General features: G+C 44.0%; 1 protein-coding gene across 1 annotated transcript in view; it reads right to left on the reverse strand.

Moving 5' to 3' along the window:
- Positions 1-24,314, reverse strand: part of ZMYND12 (zinc finger MYND-type containing 12) — a 50,030-nt gene that overhangs the window by 22,172 nt on the left and 3,544 nt on the right. The window contains exons 2-5 of the mRNA XM_077837322.1: positions 4,437-4,578; positions 4,172-4,343; positions 2,696-2,865; positions 122-244 (exon numbers count right to left, since the gene is read on the reverse strand). Coding sequence (XP_077693448.1) covers positions 122-244; positions 2,696-2,865; positions 4,172-4,343; positions 4,437-4,578 — 607 coding nt within the window. The remainder of the gene's footprint in view (positions 1-121; positions 245-2,695; positions 2,866-4,171; positions 4,344-4,436; positions 4,579-24,314) is intronic.

Raw genomic sequence — 24,314 nt, forward strand, 5'->3', positions numbered from 1 at the left:
TGGCACTTTCACACTTGGCCCAGGGTCATTATAATACTAAGGGGAGTCAGTAACACACAAACATTGAGAATAACCTCAAGAAAACTTGTAAATATCAGAAAAATTTACTGGTGCTACTAACCTCAGTGTACAGTGAGTCTGCAATGTCCATTTTGTTCTGACGAAAGAACACATTAGCCATGTGGAAATAACCTCCAGATGTACTAATGTCATGAGTTCCAAATGCACAACTGGCAAAATATATCTGAAATATATATATATATATAATGTAATTATATAAACTTAATATTCACATCCAAATACGTTTGGGGATAAGTTTATTAACTTGAAGATTAGCAATATTTTATTTATTTCTTCTATTTTCCACCTAATATTAGATGCAAAATTAATTATATTTAAATCCAAGTTTAAAATGTTGCACCAAAACCATGCAGATTCTCCCTTTTTCCACAAAGGACTGAAAACCTCCCTCATGTCCCTAGCTAGGAATACTCCTGGTCCAGAGGCACAGAGATGGCAAATTTCAGAGTAGCAGCCGTGTTAATCTGTATTCGCAAAAAGAAAAGGAGTACTTGTGGCACCTTAGAGACTAAATTTATTTGAACATAAGCTTTCATGAGCTACAGTGAAGTGAAGTGAAGGTGTGAGGATACTTAACATGGGGACCGAGCCATTACACAACTTGAATCTATTTCCCCATGTTAAGTATCCTCACACCTTCGTGTCAACTGTCTGAAATGGGCCATCTTGATTATCACTTCAAAAGTTTTTTCCCCCCTCCTGATAACAGCTTCTCTTAATTAATTAGCCTCTTACAGTTGGTATGGGTACTTCCACCTTTTCATGTTCTCTGTACGTATAAATATCTTCTTACTATATGTTCCATTCTATGCATCCAATGAAGTGGGCTGTAGCCCATGAAAGCTTATGCTCAAATAAATTTGTTAATCTCTAAGGTACCACAAGTACTGCTGTTCTTTTTGCTGATACAGACTAACACGGCTGCTACTCAGAAACCTGGTAAATCTGAGTCAATATCCCTGAAATTAATAAGAACAAAACTACTGGATGGAGAGAAAGAAAGATTACTTAGTAACTACAGTAGTTAGAGGGCTTTCCCTTCACCCTCTCCCCTGGTTCTTGTCACGCAGACAGAAAGCAAAAGACCAGAAGTCCGAAGTGCAGGCAATGCTATGTTTATTGGGGTTAGTTTCCAGCAAGCATGTATACCGTAACTTTGACACTGCAGAGCCTTGTTTCCCAGTGTCCCGTCTCCCTCCTCCTCAGTAGGCATATTTATACCTGAAATGCACGCCCACAGTGCCACCCCTTACAACTTACGGTCATGTTCTGTTTTGGGTGGCTGTGCGTCCATCCCACCCCTTTTGTACCCCACGGGAGGAGTAAGGAGTGACGTATGCTACAGTCACGGGCAGGCATTTCTTTGACCTTTTAGTGTTTTATCTTCCCCTCAATCTTCCCTCACCCCTCCCAACTGGTTGCTTGACCTTGCCTTGAGATAGGAGTGGAGGTAGTCTTCAAGTGTGTGCTCATATATTATACTCTCACCGTGCCCAACAACACTTTAACTGCTCTTATTTGTTCCCAGTATACTAACAAACCCTCTGGCTTGGGCAAAAGCAACACATAGAGTGTCTTTGTCCTTTGTTCACACATATTGGTAAGAATGTATGTGTATCATAAAACCAAACAGGCAAGCAAAACTCAAAATACTGTCTCAGGCAAAAATACAGACCTGAATCCTATATGGGCACTAGCACTCCTAACAATAGTCATGCACCTGGACTGACACCGCTGATCCACACTCATGGGAGCACCTACGTGATAACCCATGCAAAGCAGTGGCCATTAGGGCTGTGTGCATTCTCCCTTGCAACACTGAAAGTTTGGACCAGAGACTATGGACTTAATACATCTTCCATTAAGCCTATTGAGAGTATTTAGAAGGAACTGTATAAAAGCAGCAGCCCTGACCTTGTTCCAGTTACTTTCTACTCAGTCAGAATCCCCTCTGTATACTCTGAAGGAACAAGGCAGGTGGGTGAGGGCAGATCTGTACTGACAATTTACTCAAGGAAATACAATTATTAGGAAAGTAACCTTTCTCCTAGTACTGACGGCAAAGCCCACTCTTGAGAGATTAAGTAGCCGCAACATCTAAGGAGGTGCATCTGAGAACAAAGTTTGCACGACTACTCTCCCAAATGATCATATGGCAAAAAAATTCTGGAGAAAATATTACGGAAGCAGTTGTTTAAATAATGGAATAAATAGTGTAACTGTTGTCTAACAAAAATGATCAAGAAATAAAATAGCTGCAAGTATAAAATGGACTATTTGTTTAATGATAGGCAACTACACCAGGTTGCAGTAGGAATGTATACCTCAACTGAATAGAAAGGCTGATGAATATTATTTAATAATACTATAAAGAACACAGGGAATACACAATTCACAGAAATAAGAATAATTACTAGAACACAACTTTGGATAAGTACTTATGTGTTGTCTGTTGTATCTATCTAGCACAGGTTTTTCAAAGGTGATTCTTAGCATGGTATCTAAAATCTGTACTAGAATCTAAGTGTCTGTTGGGCTTTCCTAACAATTGCTACATGGACTGTGTACAATTATAAGGAATTTTTCTTCTACTTCAGTATTTTATTCTACATACATCAGTAGCCAGGTGGTATAAAGACTCTTCAAAATTTCCTTTAGCAGCATAGAGGAGACCCAGGTTACGATGCAATTTAGACTGAATGCCATTACTGCAGTCAGAAGTTTTGAGGACAATCCATTGAGCTTGTGAGAGGTATTCCTCTGCCTGGGTAAGATGGCCAAGACCTGAAATTATATTTCAAGAAAAAAGAGGGCAAATGTCAGCAAATTTTTAGAAGCTTAGAGAATATAGCTCTTTGTTTCAGAGTAGCAGCCGTGTTAGTCTGTATTCTCAAAAAGAAAAGGAGTACTTGTGGCACCTTAGAGACTAAAATTTATTTGACCATAAGCTTTTGTGAGCTACAGCTCACTTCATCGGATGAAGCTCACGAAAGCTTATGCTCACATAAATTTGTTAGTCTCTAAGGTGCCACAAGTACTCCTTTTCTTATAGCTATTTGTGCCATTCAAACAGTTGGGCTAGGATGCCATGACCGCAGCGCTTTAACGTTGCTAGTGAAGACATGCCCATAGGCATGAATGTCACCTAACTGTCTGAGTCTGAATGGGTCATTAAAAAGAACTGTCCGAGGCCAACCCCATATCAATGGAGTATGGAAAAGACAATCACCAGGACATTGACACCTACCAATCAGTGACAGAAAGGGAGATGGATTTCCCTACCTCTCAGCAGTGAAGCAAAGCAAAGACCCCAGCTCAAGAACAAAGGACTGGAAAGTGTGAGGTGGGAGATAAGAGCTGGCTGCTGCAAGGAGTTGGGGAGCTATCACCTGAGAACTGACCAAGGAGGTCAGACAGAGAGAGCGAGAAAGCCTGAATATGGAGTTTGCTACAACCTAGCTGGGCTCTCTGGGCTAATTAGAATGTACTTGAACTATGTTTTAACCGGTTTCAGAGTAGTAGCCATGTTAGTCTGTATTCGCAAAAAGAAAAGGAGTACTTGTGGCACCTTAGAGACTAACAAATTTATTTGAGCATAAGCTTTCGTGAGCTACAGCTCACTCACGAAAGCTTATGCTCAAATAAATCTGTTAGTCTCTAAGGTGCCACAAGTACTCCTTTTCTTTTTATGATTTAACCTTCATTTATCTGTGCTAACCTGGGGACTTCCTATGCTGTGTTCCAGCTGATAAATAAACCCAACTGTTTTGACAACTCTGTTTGAGTATCACAGCAATGCTGAGGTGCATTAATCCCTGACGAGCATACAAGTCTCTATCAGGAGTCTACCTCAGTTGGACTCGCTGAACAGAGCTCACGGTGTGAAGCAGGAGTGCTGAAGTCTCGGACGTTCAGTATTAGGAGACAGTGAGGCCACATGGTCTACCCTGAAGGAAGAGTGAGACTGAAAGGGTTCCTCCAAGAGACTGTTCCAAAGCTTGGGGTATAGCATCAAACCTGTGGATCTGTGACATACCAACATTATGGTTTCAGATTTACCATTGATATTATTTGTTTCAGCAAAACTTACCAGTGCTAGCCTCAGCTAAAATGAGATAAGCAGGAACTAATTCCATAGAATCTGGGCCACAGGTATCAATGCTGAAACGCAGAGAATGTAAAGCTGCAGGAATTGCTTCTTCATGTTTTCCTTCAAACACAAACTTCTGGGCCACTTTGTGAGTAAGGTCAACTAAGTGTTTCTATAGGGGAAAAATTAACAATGGAATGGGAGTGAGCAAAGGATGAATGCTTATTTCTAGAATCATGTAATAGTCTCTTTTTCTTTTACATACCTGCCTGTGAAGAAGCTGTTCCATGCCATGTTTTCTTTCTTTTTCGGAATTGAAAAATGGAAAAGATGTACGTATTGGAATCAACAATTGGCATATTTTCTCATGGATGCTAACCCAGTCAGCTTTTTGATGATCTACATCACTGGTAAAATAAGAGGAAAATACCTTTTTTAAAGCTCTGTTTATCTTTATTGCATTTCTAGTTGTATATTCTGTCAATTCCTGCTGTAGTTTCTACTGAATTTTCCACCAGTAATGAATGCTTACTCATAACAAATAGGTTTCAGAGTAGCAGCCGTGTTAGTCTGTATTCGCAAAAAGAAAAGGAGTACTTGTGGCACCTGAGAGACTAACAAATTTATTAGAGCATAAGCTTTTGTGAGCTACAGCTCACTTCATCAGATGCATTCAGTGGAAAATACAGTGGGGAGATCTATACATATAGAGAACATGAAACAATGCCACACGCTCTCAAAGAAACTGCGGAACCACCTGATCAACATCCTCTAGAGCAAACAGGGAAAGCTTAAGAGTGAGCTCTCAAACCTGGATACTCTCATAAAAAACCAACCTTCCACACTAACTTCCTCGTGGCTGGACTTTACTAAAACTAAACATGCCATTTACAACACACACTTTGCTTCTCTACAAAAGAAAAAGGACGCTAAACTATCTAAACTACTACATGCCACAAGGGGCCACAACAGTGGTTCCCTTAACCCACCCAGCAATATTGTTAATCTATCCAACTATACTCTTAGCCCAGCAGAAGAATCTGTCCTATCTCGGGGCCTCTCCTTCTGCCCCTCCACCCCCACGAACATGATACAGTTCTGTGGTGACCTAGAATCCTATTTTCGACGCCTCCGACTCAAGGAATATTTCCAACACACCTCTGAACAACATACTAACCCACAGAGACCTTCCTACCAAGACTACAAAAACAAGGATTCTGGGTGGACTCCTCCTGAAGGTCGAAACAACAGACTGGACTTCTACACAGAGTGCTTCTGCCGACGTGCACGGGCTGAAATCGTGGAAAAGCAGCATCACTTGCCCCATAACCTCAGCAGTGCAGAACACAATGGCATTCACAGCCTCAGAAACAACTCTGACATCATAATCAAAAAGGCTGACAAAGGAGGTGCTGTCGTCATCATGAATAGGTCGGAATATGAACAATAGGCTGCTCAGCAGCTCTCCAACACCACTTTCTACAAGCCATTACCCTCTGATCCCACTGAGGGTTACCAAAAGAAACTACAGCATTTGCTCAAGAAACTCCCTGAAAAAGCACAAGAACAAATCCGCACAGACACACCCCTGGAACTCTGACCTGGGGTATTCTATCTGATACCCAAGAGCCATAAACCTGGAAATCCTAAATGCCTCATCCTCTCAGGCATTGGCACCCTGACAGCAGGACTGTCTGGCTATGTAGACTCCCTCCTCAGGCCCTATGCTACCAGCACTCCCAGCTATCTTCGAGACACCACTGACTTCCTGAGGAAACTACAGTCCATCGGTGATCTTCCAGAAAACACCATCCTGGCCACTATGGATGTAGAAGCCCTATACACCAACATTCCACACACAGATGGACAACCAGCCGTCAGGAACAGTATCCCCGATAATGTCACGGCAAACCTGGTGGCTGAACTTTGTGACTTTCTCCTCACCCATAACTATTTCACATTTGGGGACAATGCATACTTTCAAATCAGCAGCACTGCTATGGGTACCCGCATGGCCCCACAGTATGCCAACATTTTTATGGCTGACCTAGAACAACGCTTCCTCAGCTCTCGTCCCCTAATGCCCCTACTCTACTTGCGCTACATTGATGACATCTTCATAGAATCATAGAATCATAGAATATCAGGGTTGGAAGGGACCCCTGAAGGTCATCTAGTCCAACCCCCTGCTCGAAGCAGGACCAATTCCCAGTTAAATCATCCCAGCCAGGGCTTTGTCAAGCCTGACCTTAAAAACTTCCAAGGAAGGAGAATCCACCACCTCCCTAGGCAACGCATTCCAGTGTTTCACCACCCTCTTAGTGAAAAAGTTTTTCCTAATATCCAATCTAAACCTCCCCCACTGCAACTTGAGACCATTACTCCTCGTTCTGTCATCTGCTACCATTGAGAACAGTCTAGAGCCATCCTCTTTGGAACCCCCTTTCAGGTAGTTGAAAGCAGCTATCAAATCCCCCCTCATTCTTCTCTTCTGCAGGCTAAACAATCCCAGCTCCCTCAGCCTCTCCTCATAAGTCATGTGTTCTAGACCCCTAATCATTTTTGTTGCCCTTCGCTGGACTCTCTCCAATTTATCCACATCCTTCTTGTAGTGTGTGGCCCAAAACTGGACACAGTACTCCAGATGAGGCCTCACCAATGTCGAATAGAGGGGGACGATCACGTCCCTCGATCTGCTCGCTATGCCCCTACTTATACATCCCAAAATGCCATTGGCCTTCTTGGCAACAAGGGCACACTGCTGACTCATATCCAGCTTCTCGTCCACTGTCACCCCTAGGTCCTTTTCCGCAGAACTGCTGCCTAGCCATTCGGTCCCTAGTCTGTAGCGGTGCATTGGATTTTTCCGTCCTAAGTGCAGGACCCTGCACTTATCCTTATTGAACCTCATCAGATTTCTTTTGGCCCAATCCTCCAATTTGTCTAGGTCCTTCTGTATCCTATCCCTCCCCTCCAGCGTATCTACTACTCCTCCCAGTTTAGTATCGTCCGCAAATTTGCTGAGAGTGCAATCCACACCATCCTCCAGATCATTTATGAAGATATGGAACAAAACCGGCCCCAGGACCGACCCCTGGGGCACTCCACTTGACACCAGCTGCCAACTAGACATGGAGCCATTGATCACTACCCGTTGAGCCCGACAATCTAGCCAGCTTTCTACCCACCTTATAGTGCATTCATCCAGCCCATACTTCCTTAACTTGCTGACAAGAATACTGTGGGAGACCGTGTCAAAAGCTTTGCTAAAGTCAAGAAACAATACATCCACTGCTTTCCCTTCATCCACAGAACCAGTAATCTCATCATAGAAGGCGATTAGATTAGTCAGGCATGACCTTCCCTTGGTGAATCCATGCTGGCTGTTCCTGATCACTTTCCTCTCATGCAAGTACTTCAAGATTGATTCTTTGAGGATCTGCTCCATGATTTTTCCAGGGACTGAGGTGAGGCTGACTGGCCTGTAGTTCCCAGGATCCTCCTTCTTCCCTTTTTTAAAGATTGGCACTACATTAGCCTTTTTCCAGTCATCCGGGACTTCCCCGGTTCGCCACGAGTTTTCAAAGATAATGGCCAATGGCTCTGCAATCACAGCCGCCAATTCCTTCAGCACTCTCGGATGCAACTCGTCCGGCCCCATGGACTTGTGCACGTCCAGCTTTTCTAAATAGTCCCTAACCACCTCTATCTCCACAGAGGGCTGGCCATCTCTTCCCCATTTTGTGATGCCCAGCGCAGCAGTCTGGGAGCTGACCTTGTTAGTGAAAACAGAGGCAAAAAAAGCATTGAGTACATTAGCTTTTTCCACATCCTCTGTCACTAGGTTGCCTCCCTCATTCAGTAAGGGGCCCAGACTTTCCTTGGCTTTCCACTTTCCTTGGCTTTTCCTTTAGAAATCTGGAAAAACCTCGGATGCATTTGAGCTTTGCTGTTTTCTGGCGAGGTTTACATGGCAAGATAGGAATAAAGACCCATGCACCACACAGCATGAGCTTAGAGAGGTCAAGACTTCACAACGGGATTTACCCACCAGGATTTTGCCATTGGGCAGGCTCCAGTGTGATACAGATCAACAGGAACACGGGCTTGGATTTTCAAACGGAGCACAGAAATGTGCGCACATCTTTGCAGCCATCCATTTGAAAATCTGGGCCACTGTATACAGAGCATACTTCCAGCAGACTTGGTCAGCCCCAGTGCAACAGGACTTTGTAGCAGTTTCAATACCCAATTTTTGATATTTTACTGAAATTGGATTTTGAAAACCAGAATGTTTCTGTTTTTTTCACTGAAAAAGAAAATAAAAAAGTCGTTGGCAATCCAGAAAATAAAACGTTTAAAAAAATGTCTTGTACCCAATAACTGGTATTTTGGGGCTAGTTGCAGGTAATCAGGTCTGTTAAATACTGTGATTCTGGCAGCCCCAGCTGCCAGCTCCTAGCACCGGCCCAGGGTCTTATTGGACACTGACAGATGCAAGGCCATTCTGGCTCACCTGTGAGTTACTGTAACCAAAAGAGATCTGACTGTTAGAAGACTGTGTTTAGTGTTCAGACTTTATGGAACACTTGTAGGATGCTCTTTGCAGGTTGCAGGTTGCCAACATACCTGAAGAAACCCTTCTTGTTACTCTTGACATCTCTCGCTAGCTGCAGCTCCAGGTGCGATTTGGCCCTGCTGATTTCATTCCTACATGCCCGAGCAATATTTTTATACTCTTCCCTGGTCATATGTCCAACCTTCCACTTCTTGTGAGCTTCTTTTTTATGTTTAAGATCCGCTAGGATTTCACCGTTAAGCCAAGCTGGTCGCCTGCCATATTTACTATTCTTTCGACTCATTGGGATGGTTTGTCCCTGTAACCTCAACAGGGATTCCTTGAAATACAGCCAGCTCTCCTGGACTCCTTTCCCCTTCAAGTTAGTCCCTCAGGGGATCCTGGCCATCCGTTCCCTGAGGGAGTCGAAGTCTGCTTTCCTGAAGTCCAGGGTCCGTATCCTGCTGCTTACCTTTCTTCCCTGCGTCAGGATCCTGAACTCAACCAACTCATGGTCACTGCCTCCCAGATTCCCATCCACTTTTGCTTCCCCCACTAATTCTACCCGGTTTGTGAGCAGCAGGTCAAGAAAAGCGCCCCCCCTAGTTGGCTCCTCTAGCACTTGCGCCAGGAAATTGTCCCCTACGCTATCCAAAAACTTCCTGGATTGTCTATGCACCGCAGTATTGCTCTCCCAGCAGATATCAGGAAAATTAAAGTCACCCATGAGAATCAGGGCATGCGATCTAGTAGCTTCCGTGAGCTGCCGGAAGAAAGCCTCATCTACCTCATCCCCCTGGTCCGGTGGTCTATAGCAGACTCCCACCACTACATCACTCTTGTTGCACACACTTCTAAACTTAATCCAGAGACACTCAGGTTTTTCTACAGTTTCGTACCGGAGCTCTGAGCAGTCATACTGCTCCCTTACATACAGTGCTACTCCCCCACCTTTTCTGCCCTGCCTGTCCTTCCTGAACAGTTTATAACCATCCATGACAGTACTCCAGTCATGTGAGTTATCCCACCAAGTCTCTGTGATTCCAATCACATCATAGTTCCTTGACATCACCAGGACCTCCAGTTCTCCCTGCTTGTTTCCAAGGCTTTGTGCATTCGTATATAAGCACTTGAGATAACCTGTTGATCGCCCCTCATTCCCAGTATGAGGCAGGAGCCCTCCCCTCACAGACATTTCTGCCTGTGCTTCCTCCCGGTATCCCGCTTTCCCACTTACCTCAGGGCTTTGGTCTCCTTCCCCCGGTGAACCTAGTTTAAAGCCCTGCTCACTAGGTTAGCCAGCCTGCTGGCAAAGATGCTCTTCCCTCTCTTCGTAAGATGGAGCCCGTCTCTGCCCAGCACTCCTCCTTCATGGAACACCATCCCATGGTCAAAGAATCCAAAGCCTTCTCTCCGACACCACCTGCGTAGCCATTCGTTGACTTCCACGATTCGACGGTCCCTACCCAGGCCTTTTCCTTCCACGGGGAGGATGGACGAGAACACCACTTGCGCCTCAAACTCCTTTATCCTTCTTCCCATCATCTGGACCCATGGAAAAGAAGCCCTTAAGGAATTCCACCATGATTTCAACAATTTCCATACCACCATCAACCTCAGCCTGGACCAGTCCACACAAGAGATCCACTTCCTGGACACTATGGTGCTAATAAGTGATGGTCACATAAACACCACCCTATACCGGAAACATACTGACCACTATTCCTACCTACATGCCTCCAGCTTTCACCCAGACCACACTACACTTTCCATTGTCTACAGCCAAGCTCTACCATACAACAGCATTTGCTCCAACCCCTCAGACAGAGACAGACACCTACAAGATCTCTATCAAGCATTCTTACAACTACAATACCCACCTGCTGAAGTGAAGAAACAGATTGACAGAGCCAGAAGAGTACCCAGAAGTCACCTACTATGGGACAGGTCCAACAAAGAAAATAACAGAACGCCACTAGCCATCACCTTCAGCCCCCAACTAAAACCTCTCCAATGCATCATCAAGGATCTACAACCTATCCTGAAGGATGACCCATCACTCTCACAGATCTTGGGAGAGAGGCCAGTCCTTGCTTACAGACAGTCCCCCAACCTGAAGCAAATTCTCACCAGCAACCACATACCACACAACACAACCACTAACCCAGGAACCTATCCTTGCAACAAAGCCTGCTGCCAATTGAGTTCACATATCTATTCAGGGGACACCATCATAGAGCCTAATCACATCAGCCACACTATCAGAGGCTCGTTCACCTGCACATCTACCAATGTGATATATGCCATCATGTGCCAGCAATGCCCCTCTGCCATGTACATTGGCCAAACTGGACCGTCTCTACGTAAAAGAATAAATGGACACAAATCAGACATCAAGAATTATAACATTCAAAAACCAGTCGGAGAACACTTCAATCTCTCTGGTCACTCGATTACAGACCTAAAAGTGGCAATACTTCAACAAAAAGCTTCAAAAACAGACTCCAACGAGAGACTGCTGAATTGGAATTAATTTGCAAGATGCGACTTTGTCTCTACAAAGTGCAAGCTGGTCTCCATACTGGAAGAGAAGGTTCAAGGTCTGGAGCAACAGGTATCGACCCTGCGTTGCATAAGAGAAACTGAAGATTTCCTGGATGGATGTCAGGATAGGCTTCTACGGGCTAAAGGTTCTGAAGATTCAGAGCAGGCTGCACATCGGGGACAGAAAGATGGTGAAGAAATTTGGCATCATGTGACCTCCAGAAGAAAAAAGGGGAATGTCCATGTACCAGCAGGACAGATACAGGTAAGTAACCATTTTCACTTTCTCTCCACAGGTACTAATGCGGAGAGTGGACCAGATGATACGTCTGAGAGAAGGGAGCAGAAAGAGACTCCGCCGATTGGAAGGTATGGGATGCACTGTCCTAGGGTTGGGAGTTCCACAACCACCGCTCCCAGAAGAAGGAGGCGGGTGGTGGTGGTCGGGGACTCTCTCCTCAGGGGGACTGAGTCATCTATCTGCCGCCCCGATCGGGAAAACCGAGAAATCTGCTGCTTGCCAGGAGCTAAGATTCGTGATGTGACGGAGAGAATGCCGAGACTCATCAAGCCCTCGGATCGCTACCCCTTCCTGCTTCTCCATGTGGACACCAATGGTACTGGCAAGAATGACCTTAAGCGGATCACTGCAGACTACGTGGCTCTGGGAAGAAGGATAAAGGAGTTTGAGGTGCAAGTGGTGTTCTCGTCCATCCTCCCCATGGAAGGAAAAGGCCTGGGTAGAGACCGTCGAATCGTGGAAGTAAACGAATGGCTACACAGGTGGTGTCGAAGAGAAGGCTTTGCATTCTTTGACCATGGGATGGTGTTCCAAGAAGGAGTGCTAGGCAGAGACGGGCTCCACCTAACGAAGAGAGGGAAGAGCATCTTCGCAAGCAGGCTGGCTAACCTAGTGAGGAGGGCTTTAAACTAGGTTCACCGGGGAAAGGAGACCAAAGCCCTGAGGTAAGTGGGGAAGTGGGATACCGGGAGGAGGCACGAGCAGGAGCGCATGAGAGGGGAGGGCTCCTACCTAATACTGAGAAAGAGGGGCAATCAGCAGGTTACCTCAAGTGCCTATATACAAATGCACAAAGCCTGGGAAACAACCAGGGAGAACTGGAAGTCCTGGCACAGTCAAGGAATTATGATGTTATTGGAATAACAGAGACTTGGTGGGATAACTCACATGACCGGAGTACTGTCATGGATGGATATAAACTGTTCAGGAAGAACAGGCAGGGCAGAAAAGGTGGGGGAGTTGCATTGTATGTAAGAGAGCAGTATGACTGCTCAGAGCTCAAGTATGAAACTGCAGAAAAACCTGAGAGTCTCTGGATTCAGTTTAGAAGTGTGAGCAACAAGGGTGATGTCATGGTGGGAGTCTACTATAGACCACCGGACCAGGGAGATGAGGTGGACGAGGCTTTCTTCCGGCAACTCGCAGAAGTTACTAGATCGCAGGCCCTGGTTCTCATGGGAGACTTCAATCACCCTGATATCTGCTGGGAGAGCAATACAACCGTGCACAGGCAATCCAGGAAGTTTTTGGAAAATATAGGGGACAATTTCCTGGTGCAAGTGCTGGAGGAACCAACTAGGGGCAGAGCTCTTCTTGACCCGCTGTTCACAAACTGGGAAGAATTAGTAGGGGAAGCAAAAGTGGATGGGAACCTGGGAAACAGTGACCATGAAATGGTCGAGTTCAGGATCCTAACACAAGGAAGAAAGGAGAGCAGCAGAATACAGACCCTGGACTTCAGAAAAGCAGACTTTGACTCCCTCAGGGAACTGATGGGCAAGATCCCCTGGGAGAATAGCATGAGGGGGAAAGCAGTTCAGGAGAGCTGGCTGTATTTTAAAGAATCCTTATTGAGGTTAGAGGGACAAACCATCCCGATGTGTAGAAAGAATAGTAAATATGGCAGGCGACCAGCTTGGCTTAACAGTGAAATCCTTGTTGCTCTTAAACACAAAAAAGAAGCTTACAAGAAGTGGAAGATTGGACAAATGACCAGGGAGGAGTATAAAATATTGCTCGGGTTTGCAGGAGTGAAATCCGGAAGGCCAAATCACACCTGGAGTTGCAGCTAGTAAGAGATGTTAAGAGTAACAAGAAGGGTTTCTTCAGATATGTTAGCAACAAGAAGAAAGTCAAGGAAAGTGTGGGCCCCTTACTAAATGAGCGAGGCAACCTCGTGACAGAGGATGTGGAAAAAGCTAATGTACTCAATGCTTTTTTTGCCTCTGTCTTCACGAACAAGGTCAGCTCCCAGACTGCTGCACCGGGCAGCACAGCATGGGGAGGAGGTGACCAGCCCTCTGTGGAGAAAGAAGTGGTTCGGGACTATTTAGAAAACCTGGATGAGCACAAGTCAATGGGGCCGGATGCATTGCATCTGAGAGTGCTAAAGGAGTTGGCAGATGTGATTGCAGAGCCATTGGCCATTATCTTTGAAAACTCATGGTGATCGGGGGAGGTCCCAGACCACTGGAAAAAGGCTAATGTAGTGCCCATCTTTAAAAAAGGGAAGAAGGAGGATCCTGGGAACTACAGGCCAGTCAGCCTCACCTCAGTCCCTGGAAAAATCATGGAGCAGGTCCTCAAGGAATCAATTCTGAAGCACTTAGAGGAGAGGAAAGTGATCAAGAACAGTCAGCATGGATTCACCAAGGGCAAGTCATCCCTGACTAATCTAATTGCCTTCTATGACGAGATAACTGGCTCTGTGGATGAAGGGAAAGCAGTGGACGTGTTCTTCCTTGACTTTAGCAAAGCTTTTGACACGGTCTCCTACAGTATTCTTGCCAGCAAGTTAAAGAAGTATGGGCTGGATGAATGGACTATAAGGTGGATAGAAAGTTGGCTAGCTTGTCGGGCTCAACAGGTAGTGATCAATGGCTCCATGTCTAGCTGGCAGCCGGTATCAAGTGGAGTGCCCCGAGGGTCGGTCCTGGGGCTGGTTTTGTTCAATATCTTCATAAATGATCTGGAGGATGGTGTGGATTGCACCCTCAGCAAGTTAGCAGATGACACTAAACTGGGAGGAGTGGTAGTTACGCTGGAGGGTAGGGATAGGATACAGAAGGACCTAGACAAATTGGAGGATTGGGCCAAAAGAAATCTGATGAGGTTCAACAAGGACAAGTGCAGAATCCTGCACTTAGGACGGAAGAATCCAATGCACCGCTACAGACTAGGGACCGAATGGCTCGGCAGCAGTTCTGCCGAAAAGGACCTAGGTGTTACAGTGGACGAGAAGCTGTTAATGAGTCAATAGTGTGCCCTTGAGGCCAAGAAGGCCAATGGCATTTTGGGATGTATTAGTAGGGGCATTGCCAGCAGATCGAGGGACGTGATCGTTCCCCTCTATTTGACATTGGTGAGGTCTCATCTGGAGTACTGTGTCCAGTTTTGGGCCCCACGCTACAAGAAGGATGTGGAAAAATTGGAAAGAGTCCAGCCGAGGGCAACAAAAATGATTAGGGGACTGGAACACATGACTTATGAGGAGAGGCTGAGGGAACTGGGGATGTTTATTCTTCAGAAGAGAAGAATGAGGGGGGATTTGATAGCTGCTTTCAACTACCTGAAAGGGGGTTCCAAAGAGGATGGATCTAGACTGTTCTCAGTGGTAGCAGACGACAGAACAAGGAGTAATGGTCTCAAGTTGCAGTGGGGGAGATTTAGGTTGGATATTAGGAAAAACTTTTCACTAGGAGGGTGGTGAAACACTGGAATGCGTTACCTAGGGAGGTGGTAGAATCTCCTTCCTTTGAGATTTTTAAGGTCAGGCTTGACAAAGCCCTGGCTGGGATGATTTAGTTGGGGATCGGTCCTGCTTTGAGCAGGGGGTTGGACTAGATGACCTCCTGAGGTCCCTTCCAACCCTGAGATTCTATGATTCTATGGATACAATTAACTTAGGCTTGAATAGAGACTGGGAGTGGATGGTTCATTACACAAAGTAAAACTATTTCCCCATGTTTATCCCCCTCCCACCCGCCACTGTTCCTCAGACATTCTTGTCAACTGCTGGAAATGGCCCACCTTGATTATCACTACAAAACGTTTTTTCCACCCCCCCGCTCTCCTGCTGATCATAGCTCACCTTAAGTGATCTCTCTGGTTACAGTGTTTATGGTAACACCCTTTGTTTCATGTTCTCTATGTATATAAATCTCCCCACTGTATTTTCCACTGAATGCATTGAATGAAGTGAGCTGTAGCTCACGAAAGCTTATGCTCTAATAAATTTGTTAGTCTCTAAGGTGCCACAAGTACTCCTTTTCTTTTTTCATAACAAATAGTCTGTAACAGTGGCAGGATCTAGTTTCCCAACAGGATTCCAAAATAGGAAGGCAGTGCTCTTCTGCCAGATCAACTTAACACAGGATGTTAGAACCCTCCATAGAAATCACTTACAAAACCTTTGTTAAGGTGGAGTTAAAGCTGCTGCTATGCAACAGGACCTCATGATCTGTGTACACTTTTGTAACGTGGAACTTCAAAACCCCAATCTCAAATGTTAGAAAACTGGGAACTGCTAAGTTAAAGTCTCCCCGCATACCACCAAAGAAAAAAATTAGTGTGAGAGAACACCCTCCCCCCACACACCCCAACTTAAGAAATGTAGGGAAAACACAGCTAAGGTGCTGATTCCCATGGCACAGTTTCTACTCTGCTTTCCATATGAACACCCGGTAAAGTGAGTGGAAAATATTCACCACCAAACCTGCAAGCAATCCCCCCACTGCATTGTTAGCATCCTTAATAGTGATTATACAATTGGGAACAAGGAAAAGCAGCTCAACAGCTCTAGTGTGATCTCTGTCAATCAGCAGCGATTATTCCCATAATAGTATTACTATAGCGATCACACTGATAGCTCTGTTGCACTGCATGAATATGAGTCCCGATCTGGAGTTCTCGTGGATGCAGAGAACATTTCTTGTTAGGAAAAGATATGGTACTGTGATGTTCCTAGTGCCTATCATCGTGGACTATAAGGTGGATAGAAAGTTGGCTAGATTGTCGGGCTCAACAGGTAGCGATCAATGGCTCCATGTATAGTTGGCAGCCGGTATCAAGTGGAGTGCCCCAAGGGTCGGTCCTGGGGCCGGTTTTGTTCAATATCTTCATAAATGATCTGGAGGATGATGTGGATTGCACCCTCAGCAAGTCTGCAGATAACACTAAACTGGGAGGTGAGGTAGATATGCTGGAGGGTAGGGATAGGATTCAGAGGGCCCTAGACAAATTAGAGGATTGGGCCAAAAGAAATCTGATGAGGTTCAACAAGGACAAGTGCAGAGTCCTGCACTTAGGACGGAAGAACCCCATGCACTGCTACAGACTAGGGACCGAATGGCTAGGCAGCAGTTCTGCAGAAAATAACCGAGGGGTTACAGTGGACGAGAAGCTGGGTATGAGTCAACAGTGTGCCCTTGTGGCCAAGAAGGCCAATGGCATTTTGGGATGTATACGTAGGGGCACTGCCAGCAGATCGAGGGACGTATTCGTTCCCCTCTATTCAACATTGGTGAGGCCTCATCTGGAGTACTGTGTCCAGTTTTGGGCCCCACACTACAAGAAGGATGTGAAGAAATTGGAAAGCGTCCAGCGGAGGGCAACAAAAATGATTAGGGGACTGGAACACATGACTTATGAGGAGAGGCTGAGGGAACTGGGATTGTTTAGTCTGTGGAAGAGAAGAATGAAGGGGGATTTGATAGTTGCTTTCAACTACCTGAAAGGGGGTTCCAAAGAGGATGGATCTAGACTGTTCTTAGTGGTAGCTGACGACAGAACGAGGAGTAACGGTCTCAAGTTGCAGTGGGGGAGGTTTAGGTTGGATATTAGGAAAATCTTTTTCACTAGGAGGGTGGTGAAACACTGGAATGCGTTACGTAGGGAGGTGGTGGAATCTCCTTCCCTAGAAGTTTTTAAGGTAAGACTTGACAAAGCTCTGGCTGGGATGATTTAGCTGGGGATTGGTCCTGCTTTGACCTCCTGAGGTCCCTTCCATCCCTGATATTCTATGATTCTGTGATCATCCCTACAGGTTTCAGAGGGGTAGCTGTGTTAGTCTGTACCAGGAAAAACAATGAGGAGTCCTTGTGGCACCTTGGAGACGAACACATTTATTTGGGCATAAGCTTTCATGAGCTATAACCCACTTCATCAGATGCATGGAGTGGAAAATACAGTAGGCAGGTATAAATATACAGCACATGAAAAGAAATTTTCCCTCTGTTGATATTCACCCCCTTCTTGTTAACTGTTGGAAAGGGGCCACATCCACCCTAATTGAACTGGCCTCGTTAGCACTGACCCCCCAGTTGGTAAGACAACTCCCATCTTTTCATATGCTGTATATTTATGTTTTATGTATGTGTTTTTATCATCCCTACAGGGGCAGAGAAAGGTTATGTCGTGTATGAAGAAAAGAAGGCTTGACAGAACTACCATTAAGTGGATACACAATTGGTCAAATAACTGAAAACAAAGAGTAACTATTAATGAAATCAAGTCAGATTGGAGGGAAGCCTCAAGTGGGGTTCCACAGGGATCTGTTCTGGGTTCAGTGTTGTTTAACATTTTTATTAATGACCTGGATGTAGGTATACAGAGCACACTGATCAAGTGTGAAAAGCGAGAGGGGGTTGCCAATACTTTGGAGGATAGAGCTAAAATTCAGAGGGATCTTGACAAATTGGAGAACTGAGCAATAGACTATAAAATGAAATTCAACAAAGACAAATGTAAGGTGCTACACTTAGGGAAGAAAAACCAAATGGACACATACAGAATGGGACAAAACTAGCTCAGCAGCACCACTGGTGAGAAAGATCTGTGAGTTGTGGTGCATCACAACCACAACATAAATCAGGATTGCAATGCTATTGCAAAAAAAGCAAATGCAATTGTAGGTTGCATTAACAGAGGCATAGCATGCAAGTAATGGGAGGTGATAGTACCGCTCTACTCAGCACTGGTTAGGCCTCAGCTGGAGTTCTATGTCCAGTTTTGGTCACCAAATGTATAGAAGTGATGTAGAGAAACTGGAAAGGATCCAGAGGCAAGTGACAAAGATGACCAAATGGATGGAATGCAAAACATACAAGCAAAGGCTGAAGGAACTGGGTATGTTTAGTTTGAAAAAGAGGAGATGGGGCGGGGGGAGAGAGAATATATTATAGCGATCTTCATAAACTTGAAAGGCTGCCACAAAAGGAGATGTAGAAAAATTTTTCTCTTTTGCCTCAGAAGGCAAGATAAGAGGCAATGGGTTCAAACTCCAGCAGAGCACGTTTTGATTAAATCTCAGAAAAATCTTCCTAACTGTAAGAACAGCAAGACAATGGAACAGACTCCTCGGAAGATTGTGGAAGCTCCTTCACTGGAGGCTTTCAAAAGGAGGCTGGATGGCCATCTGTCTTGGATGGTTTAGACACAACAAATCCAGCATATTGGCAGGAGGTTAGATTACATGACTCTTGCAGTTCCTTCTAACCTTATTATTCTATAATTCTTAACTGGGCATGTCCTGATTTTTAACAGTAATGCTCTTTTTGGGAGTATGTGGGGAAAGCTTAACTGTTTTCTAATGTTTGAGTTTGGGGCTTTAAAATCCCACATCCAGAAAGGTATTGGGAGCAGAAGACCCTGTTATGCAGCAGCAACCTTAACTCCACTTCAGCAAAAAAAAATCAGTAAGTGAATTCTAGATCGAGTCTTTGGGCTGGAATTAGAAATAAAGAGACTTGTCACGGACTGCCCATTACCTCTTTTGATTTATTGTTAGGAAACACCTCTCTCATTAGGGAAAAAGACGTGTTATTGGTTTGCCTCTGGAAGTAGTTGGAACCTGTGGAAGAATATAGAGAAAGAATACTATGCAGCAGACTAACCATGCTATAGATGGCCGGGTGAAATATTATCATTCCTTGTTCATAACTAAGATTTATTGATTAATTTGTACCTCCTTCCCCACTTTCAAACCCACACTTCACCATGGCATATTGATATTTGTAGAATCAAATGAAATAAAAATCTTAAATGAATCCACATGTTCCATAGAATCTCTATGGATAGTAATTCCATGCTCTAATAAGAATGTAACAATAGGGATCTATTATCGACCACCTGCCCAGGACAGTGATAGTGACGATGAAATGCTAAGGGAGATTAGAGAGGCTATCAAAATAAAAAACTCAATAACAGTGGGGGATATCAATTATCCCCATATTGACTGGTACATGTCACCTCAGTACGAAATGCAGAGACAAAATTTCTCGATACTTTAAATGACTGCTTCTTGGAGCAGCTGGTACAGGAACCCACAAGGGGAGAGACAACTCTCGATCTAGTCCAGAGTGGAGCGCAGGATCGGTCCAAGAGGTAACTATAACAGGACCGCTTGGAAATAGTGACCATAATATAATAATATTTAACATTCCTGTGGTGGGAAGAACACCTCAACAGCTCAACACTGTGGCATTTAATTTCAGAAAGGGGAACTATGCAAAAACGAGGAGGTAAACAGAAATTAAAAGGTACAGTGACTAGAGTGAAATCCCTGCAAGCTGCATGGACACTTTTCAAAGACACCATAATAGAGGCTCAACTTAAATGTACATCCCAAATCAAAAAACACAGTAAAAGAACTAAAAAAGAGCCACCGTGGCTTAACAACCAGGTAAAAGAAGCAGTGAGAGATAAAAAGGCATCTTTTAAAAAGTGGAAGTAAAATCCTAGTGAAGTAAATAGAAAGGAGCATAAACACTGCCAAATTAAAGGTAAAAATGTAATAAGAAAAGCCAAAAAGGAGTTTGAAGAAGTTATACAAAAACACAAAAGGTAATAACAAAATGTTTTTAAGTACATCAGAAGCAGGAAGCCTGATAAACAACCAGTGGGGCCAATCGAGATACAAAAGGAGCACTTAAAGACGATAAAGTCATTGTGGAGAAACTAAATGAATTCTTTGCTTCAGTCTTCATGGCTGAGGATGTTAGGGAGATTCCCAAACCTGAGCCATCTTCTGTAGGTATCAAATCTGAGGAATTGTCACAGACTGAAGTGACACTAGAGGAGGCTTTGGAATTAATTGAGAAACTTAACAGTAACAAGTCACCGGGACCAGATGGCATTCACCCAAGAGGTGGTGGAATCTCCTTCCTTAGAAGTTTTTAAGGTCAGGCTTGACAAAGCCCTGGCTGGGATGATTTAGCTGGGGATTGGTCCTGCTTTGAGCAGGGGGTTGGACTAGATGACCTCCTGAGGTCCCTTCCAACCCTGATATTCTATGATTCTAAGAGTTCTGAAAGAACTCAAATGTGAAATTGCGGAACTATTAACTACGGTTTGTAACCTGTCCTTTAAATCAGCTGCTGTACCCAATGACTGGAAGATAGCTAATGTAACGCCAATATTTAAGAAGGGCTCTAGAGGTGATCCTGGCAATAAGAGACCAGTAAGTCTAATGTCAATACCAGGCAAATTAGTTGAAACAATAGTAAAGAATAAAATTGTGAGACACATAGAAGAACATAAATTGTTGAGCAAAAGTCAATATCGTTTCTGTAAAGGGAGATCGTGTCTTACTAATCTATTAGAGTTCTTTGAGGAGGTCAACAAACATGTGGACAAGGGGGATCCAGTGGACATAGTGTCCTTAGATTTTCAGAAAGCCTTTGACAAGGTCCCTCACCAAAAGCTCTTACGTAAATTAAGTTGTCATGGGATAAGAGGGAAGATCCTTTTATGGATTGAGAACTGGTTAAAAGACAGGGAACAAAGGGTAGGAATAAATGGTAAATTTTCAGAATGGAGAGGAGTAACTAGTCGTGTTCCCCAAGGACCAATCCTATTCAACCTATTCATAAATGATCTGGAGAAAGCGGTAAACAGTGCGGTGGCAACGTTTTCAGATGATACTAAACTGCTCAAGATAGTTAAGACCAAAGCAGACTGTGAAGAACTTCAAAAAGATCTCACAAAACTAAGTGATTGGGCAACAAAATGGCAAATGAAATTGAATGTGAATAAATGTAAAGTAATGCATATTGGAAAAAATAACCCCAACTATACATACAATATGATGGGGGGTAATTTTGTTGGATCATATTAAAGAAGTTCTGAATTAAAATCACAAATGAGTTTGATTCCCCATAGTTTAAATTCCAGGGTATTACTAATTAAGAGGTCTCTTGGTTTTTGGTACTGTTTCTCTCCCTCTCTATGTGAAACTTGCAAGCTGCTAATTGTGTTAGTACATTCTAAGACAGAGTCTGTTCTCAAAGCAATTCTTTGTAACAACAACTACTCACACAGAGAGAGACTCAAAGCAATACTCTGTAACAACAGAAACAGCACCCAGAGACTCCCCGCCCTTTTGTTGTATTCATCTCGCTCTGTTAACAATTGTGATTAAAATAGAGATGTAGGATGAATGTGGATGGGTGCTTGGTGTGGATAATAACTGAATGATCAGGGAGGTGCCAGCCTAAGAATCCAGTATCCATTGGCTGAAGAAGGCGTCAAGTGGAAATAACCAGAGGACCCCCAGAGGGCAGACTGGAATCCACCCAACAGCCTCAAGGATGGGAGAACCAAAGAACAAGATAACATCTGGCAGCACAGAGCCGTCAGGAATGTGCCATCTGCTGATTGATTCAGCAACAGCATGATGAAGCAATTCCCATAGACTGGCATAGGAAGAAATTCCTATAAAAATGGACTCTAGAAAGTGAGAACTTTGGGGTCTGATTCTGCAAACCAACTTCCAGGAGCATCAGATGAACATCTGACAAGGCCCTGCTCCATCCTCATGTCCAGGCCACCTAGCCAGTGGCTTGCCATGAGCAACTCTAAGGCTGGTAACTATGATAACAACCTTGCAGAACCTGTGTGTGTGTGTGTATGAATGAATGTGTGAATAAATATGAAATTGAATGGAATGTTATAGCTATAACTAACTGCTTACTAGGATTCTTTCTGTATTCACAATAAATGTGGCATTTTGCCTTTTCCCCTTTAATAAGATCCTGCTGGTTTTAATTTTATTGGTATAACAATTTAGCTACAACTAATCAGGAGAAAGATCTTGGATTCATCGTGAATAGTTCTCTGAAGTCATCCATGCAGTGTGCAGCGGCAGTCAAAAAAGCAAACGGGATGTTAGGAATCATTAAAAAGGGGATAGAGAATAAGACGGAGAATATCTTATTGCCCTTATATAAATCCATGGTACGCCCACATCTTGAATAGTGCACACAGATGTGGTCCCCTCATCTCAAAAAAGATATACTGGCATTAGAAAAGGTTCAGAAAAGGGCAACTAAAATGCTTAGGAGTTTGGAACGGGTCCCATATGAGGAGATATTAAAGAGGTCAGGACTTTTCATCTTGGAAAAGAGGAGACTAAGTGGGAATATGATAGAGGTATCTAAAATCATGAGTGGTGTAGAGAAAGGGAATAAGGAAAAGTTATTTACTAGTTCCCATAATATAAGAACTAGGGACCACCAAATGAAATTAATGGGTAGCAGGTTTAAAACAAATAAAAGGAAGTTCTTCTTCACTCAGCGCACAGTCAACCTGTGGAACTCCTTGCCTGAGGAGGTTGTGAAGGCTAGGACTATAAAAGGGTTTAAAAGAGAACTGGATAAATTCATGGAGGTTAAGTCCATTAATGGCTATTAGCCAGGATGGGTAAGGAATGGTGTCCCTAGCCTCTGTTTGTCAGAGGGTGGAGATGGATGACAGGAGAGAGATAACTTGATCATTACCTTTTAAGTTCACTCCCTCTGGGGCACCTGGCATTCGCCACGGTCAGTAGACAGGATACTGGGCTGGATGGACGTTTGGTCTGACCCAGTATAGCCATTCTTATGCTTTAGGATTAGTAGAAAAATAGGGGCTCTGACGTTTCCAGTATGTAATGACATCCACCCACAGACTCCCATCTCATCCAAATTAGTTGGTGAAGTGAACTGACCTATTCAGCATCTAAGGTAGAGGACTGGACAAAGATGATGCTTATTGGTTGGAGTAAGCAACAAGAATTGGCAGAGGTAACTTCAGATCCTTCTGATTAAGACAGTTTGCCTGTCATTTGTAATGTAGCTTCAAAAACTAAGAATTCTTTTTAAACCCTCACTGTTTCTGGACACCCAGTTAGCCTCATTGGCCAAGAGCATTGCTTGGTATCTGCATTTGGCTATAAGCTTCTAACCTTTTATTTTAATATAGAGATCAACATATTATGTTACTGGTCCATTTTGTATAATGTTTTACAAATTCATGGCTTATCCATTAGGTCACACTGCCCTCAGGCAAATTGCTTCAACTTTCTGTGAGCACATTATCCCACCCAATAAATGGCCATAACAACAGTTACTCCTCTTTTGTATATTTCTATTATATTAAGGCACCAAGCCTGCAAATACTTATTCATATGATTACCTTTAACTTGTATGTTGCTGAAGTCGATGAAACTTCAGATGCTTGAAGGCAAGCATGCACTTAAGTATTTGTAGGATCAGGATCTTGAAGTATCAAGAGTTCAACAAAAATGGTATTTTCTCACCATACCGGGGCAGATAAAAATTAGTGATTTAAAAAAACTGAAAACCAGTTTTTATTCAAATCAGATTTTTTTAAGTTAAATATGTTTATTTTTAAAATTAAATTATAAGCCTAAATTTATTATAGTCAATGAAAATCATTTTAATTAAATATAAACAATAGTATTAAGCACTACATGTTTACTACCAAGTTTTAAAGAAAGTTAAATCACTGAACTGGTGGAAGTCACTAAGCATGTGGAACCAGAGTTTGTTGAAGTGCTAAACCAGCTTCTAAAAGGGTTCTGGGGGGCGCCCTCCTCTGCTGCACCTGTCCCGAGAAGAACACCAACTACAGCGCCTGTTACACGGCCGCCGCCTCCCAGCCCCGCAGTGACTACCCCAGCAAGAACTACGTCTGAGGGGCGGGCAGCCTGGGGCCTCTCGGTGGGGGTGGGCAGAGGGTAC

The sequence above is a fragment of the Eretmochelys imbricata genome, chromosome 18 (assembly GCF_965152235.1).
Source record: "Eretmochelys imbricata isolate rEreImb1 chromosome 18, rEreImb1.hap1, whole genome shotgun sequence".
NCBI lineage: Eukaryota > Metazoa > Chordata > Testudines > Cheloniidae > Eretmochelys > Eretmochelys imbricata.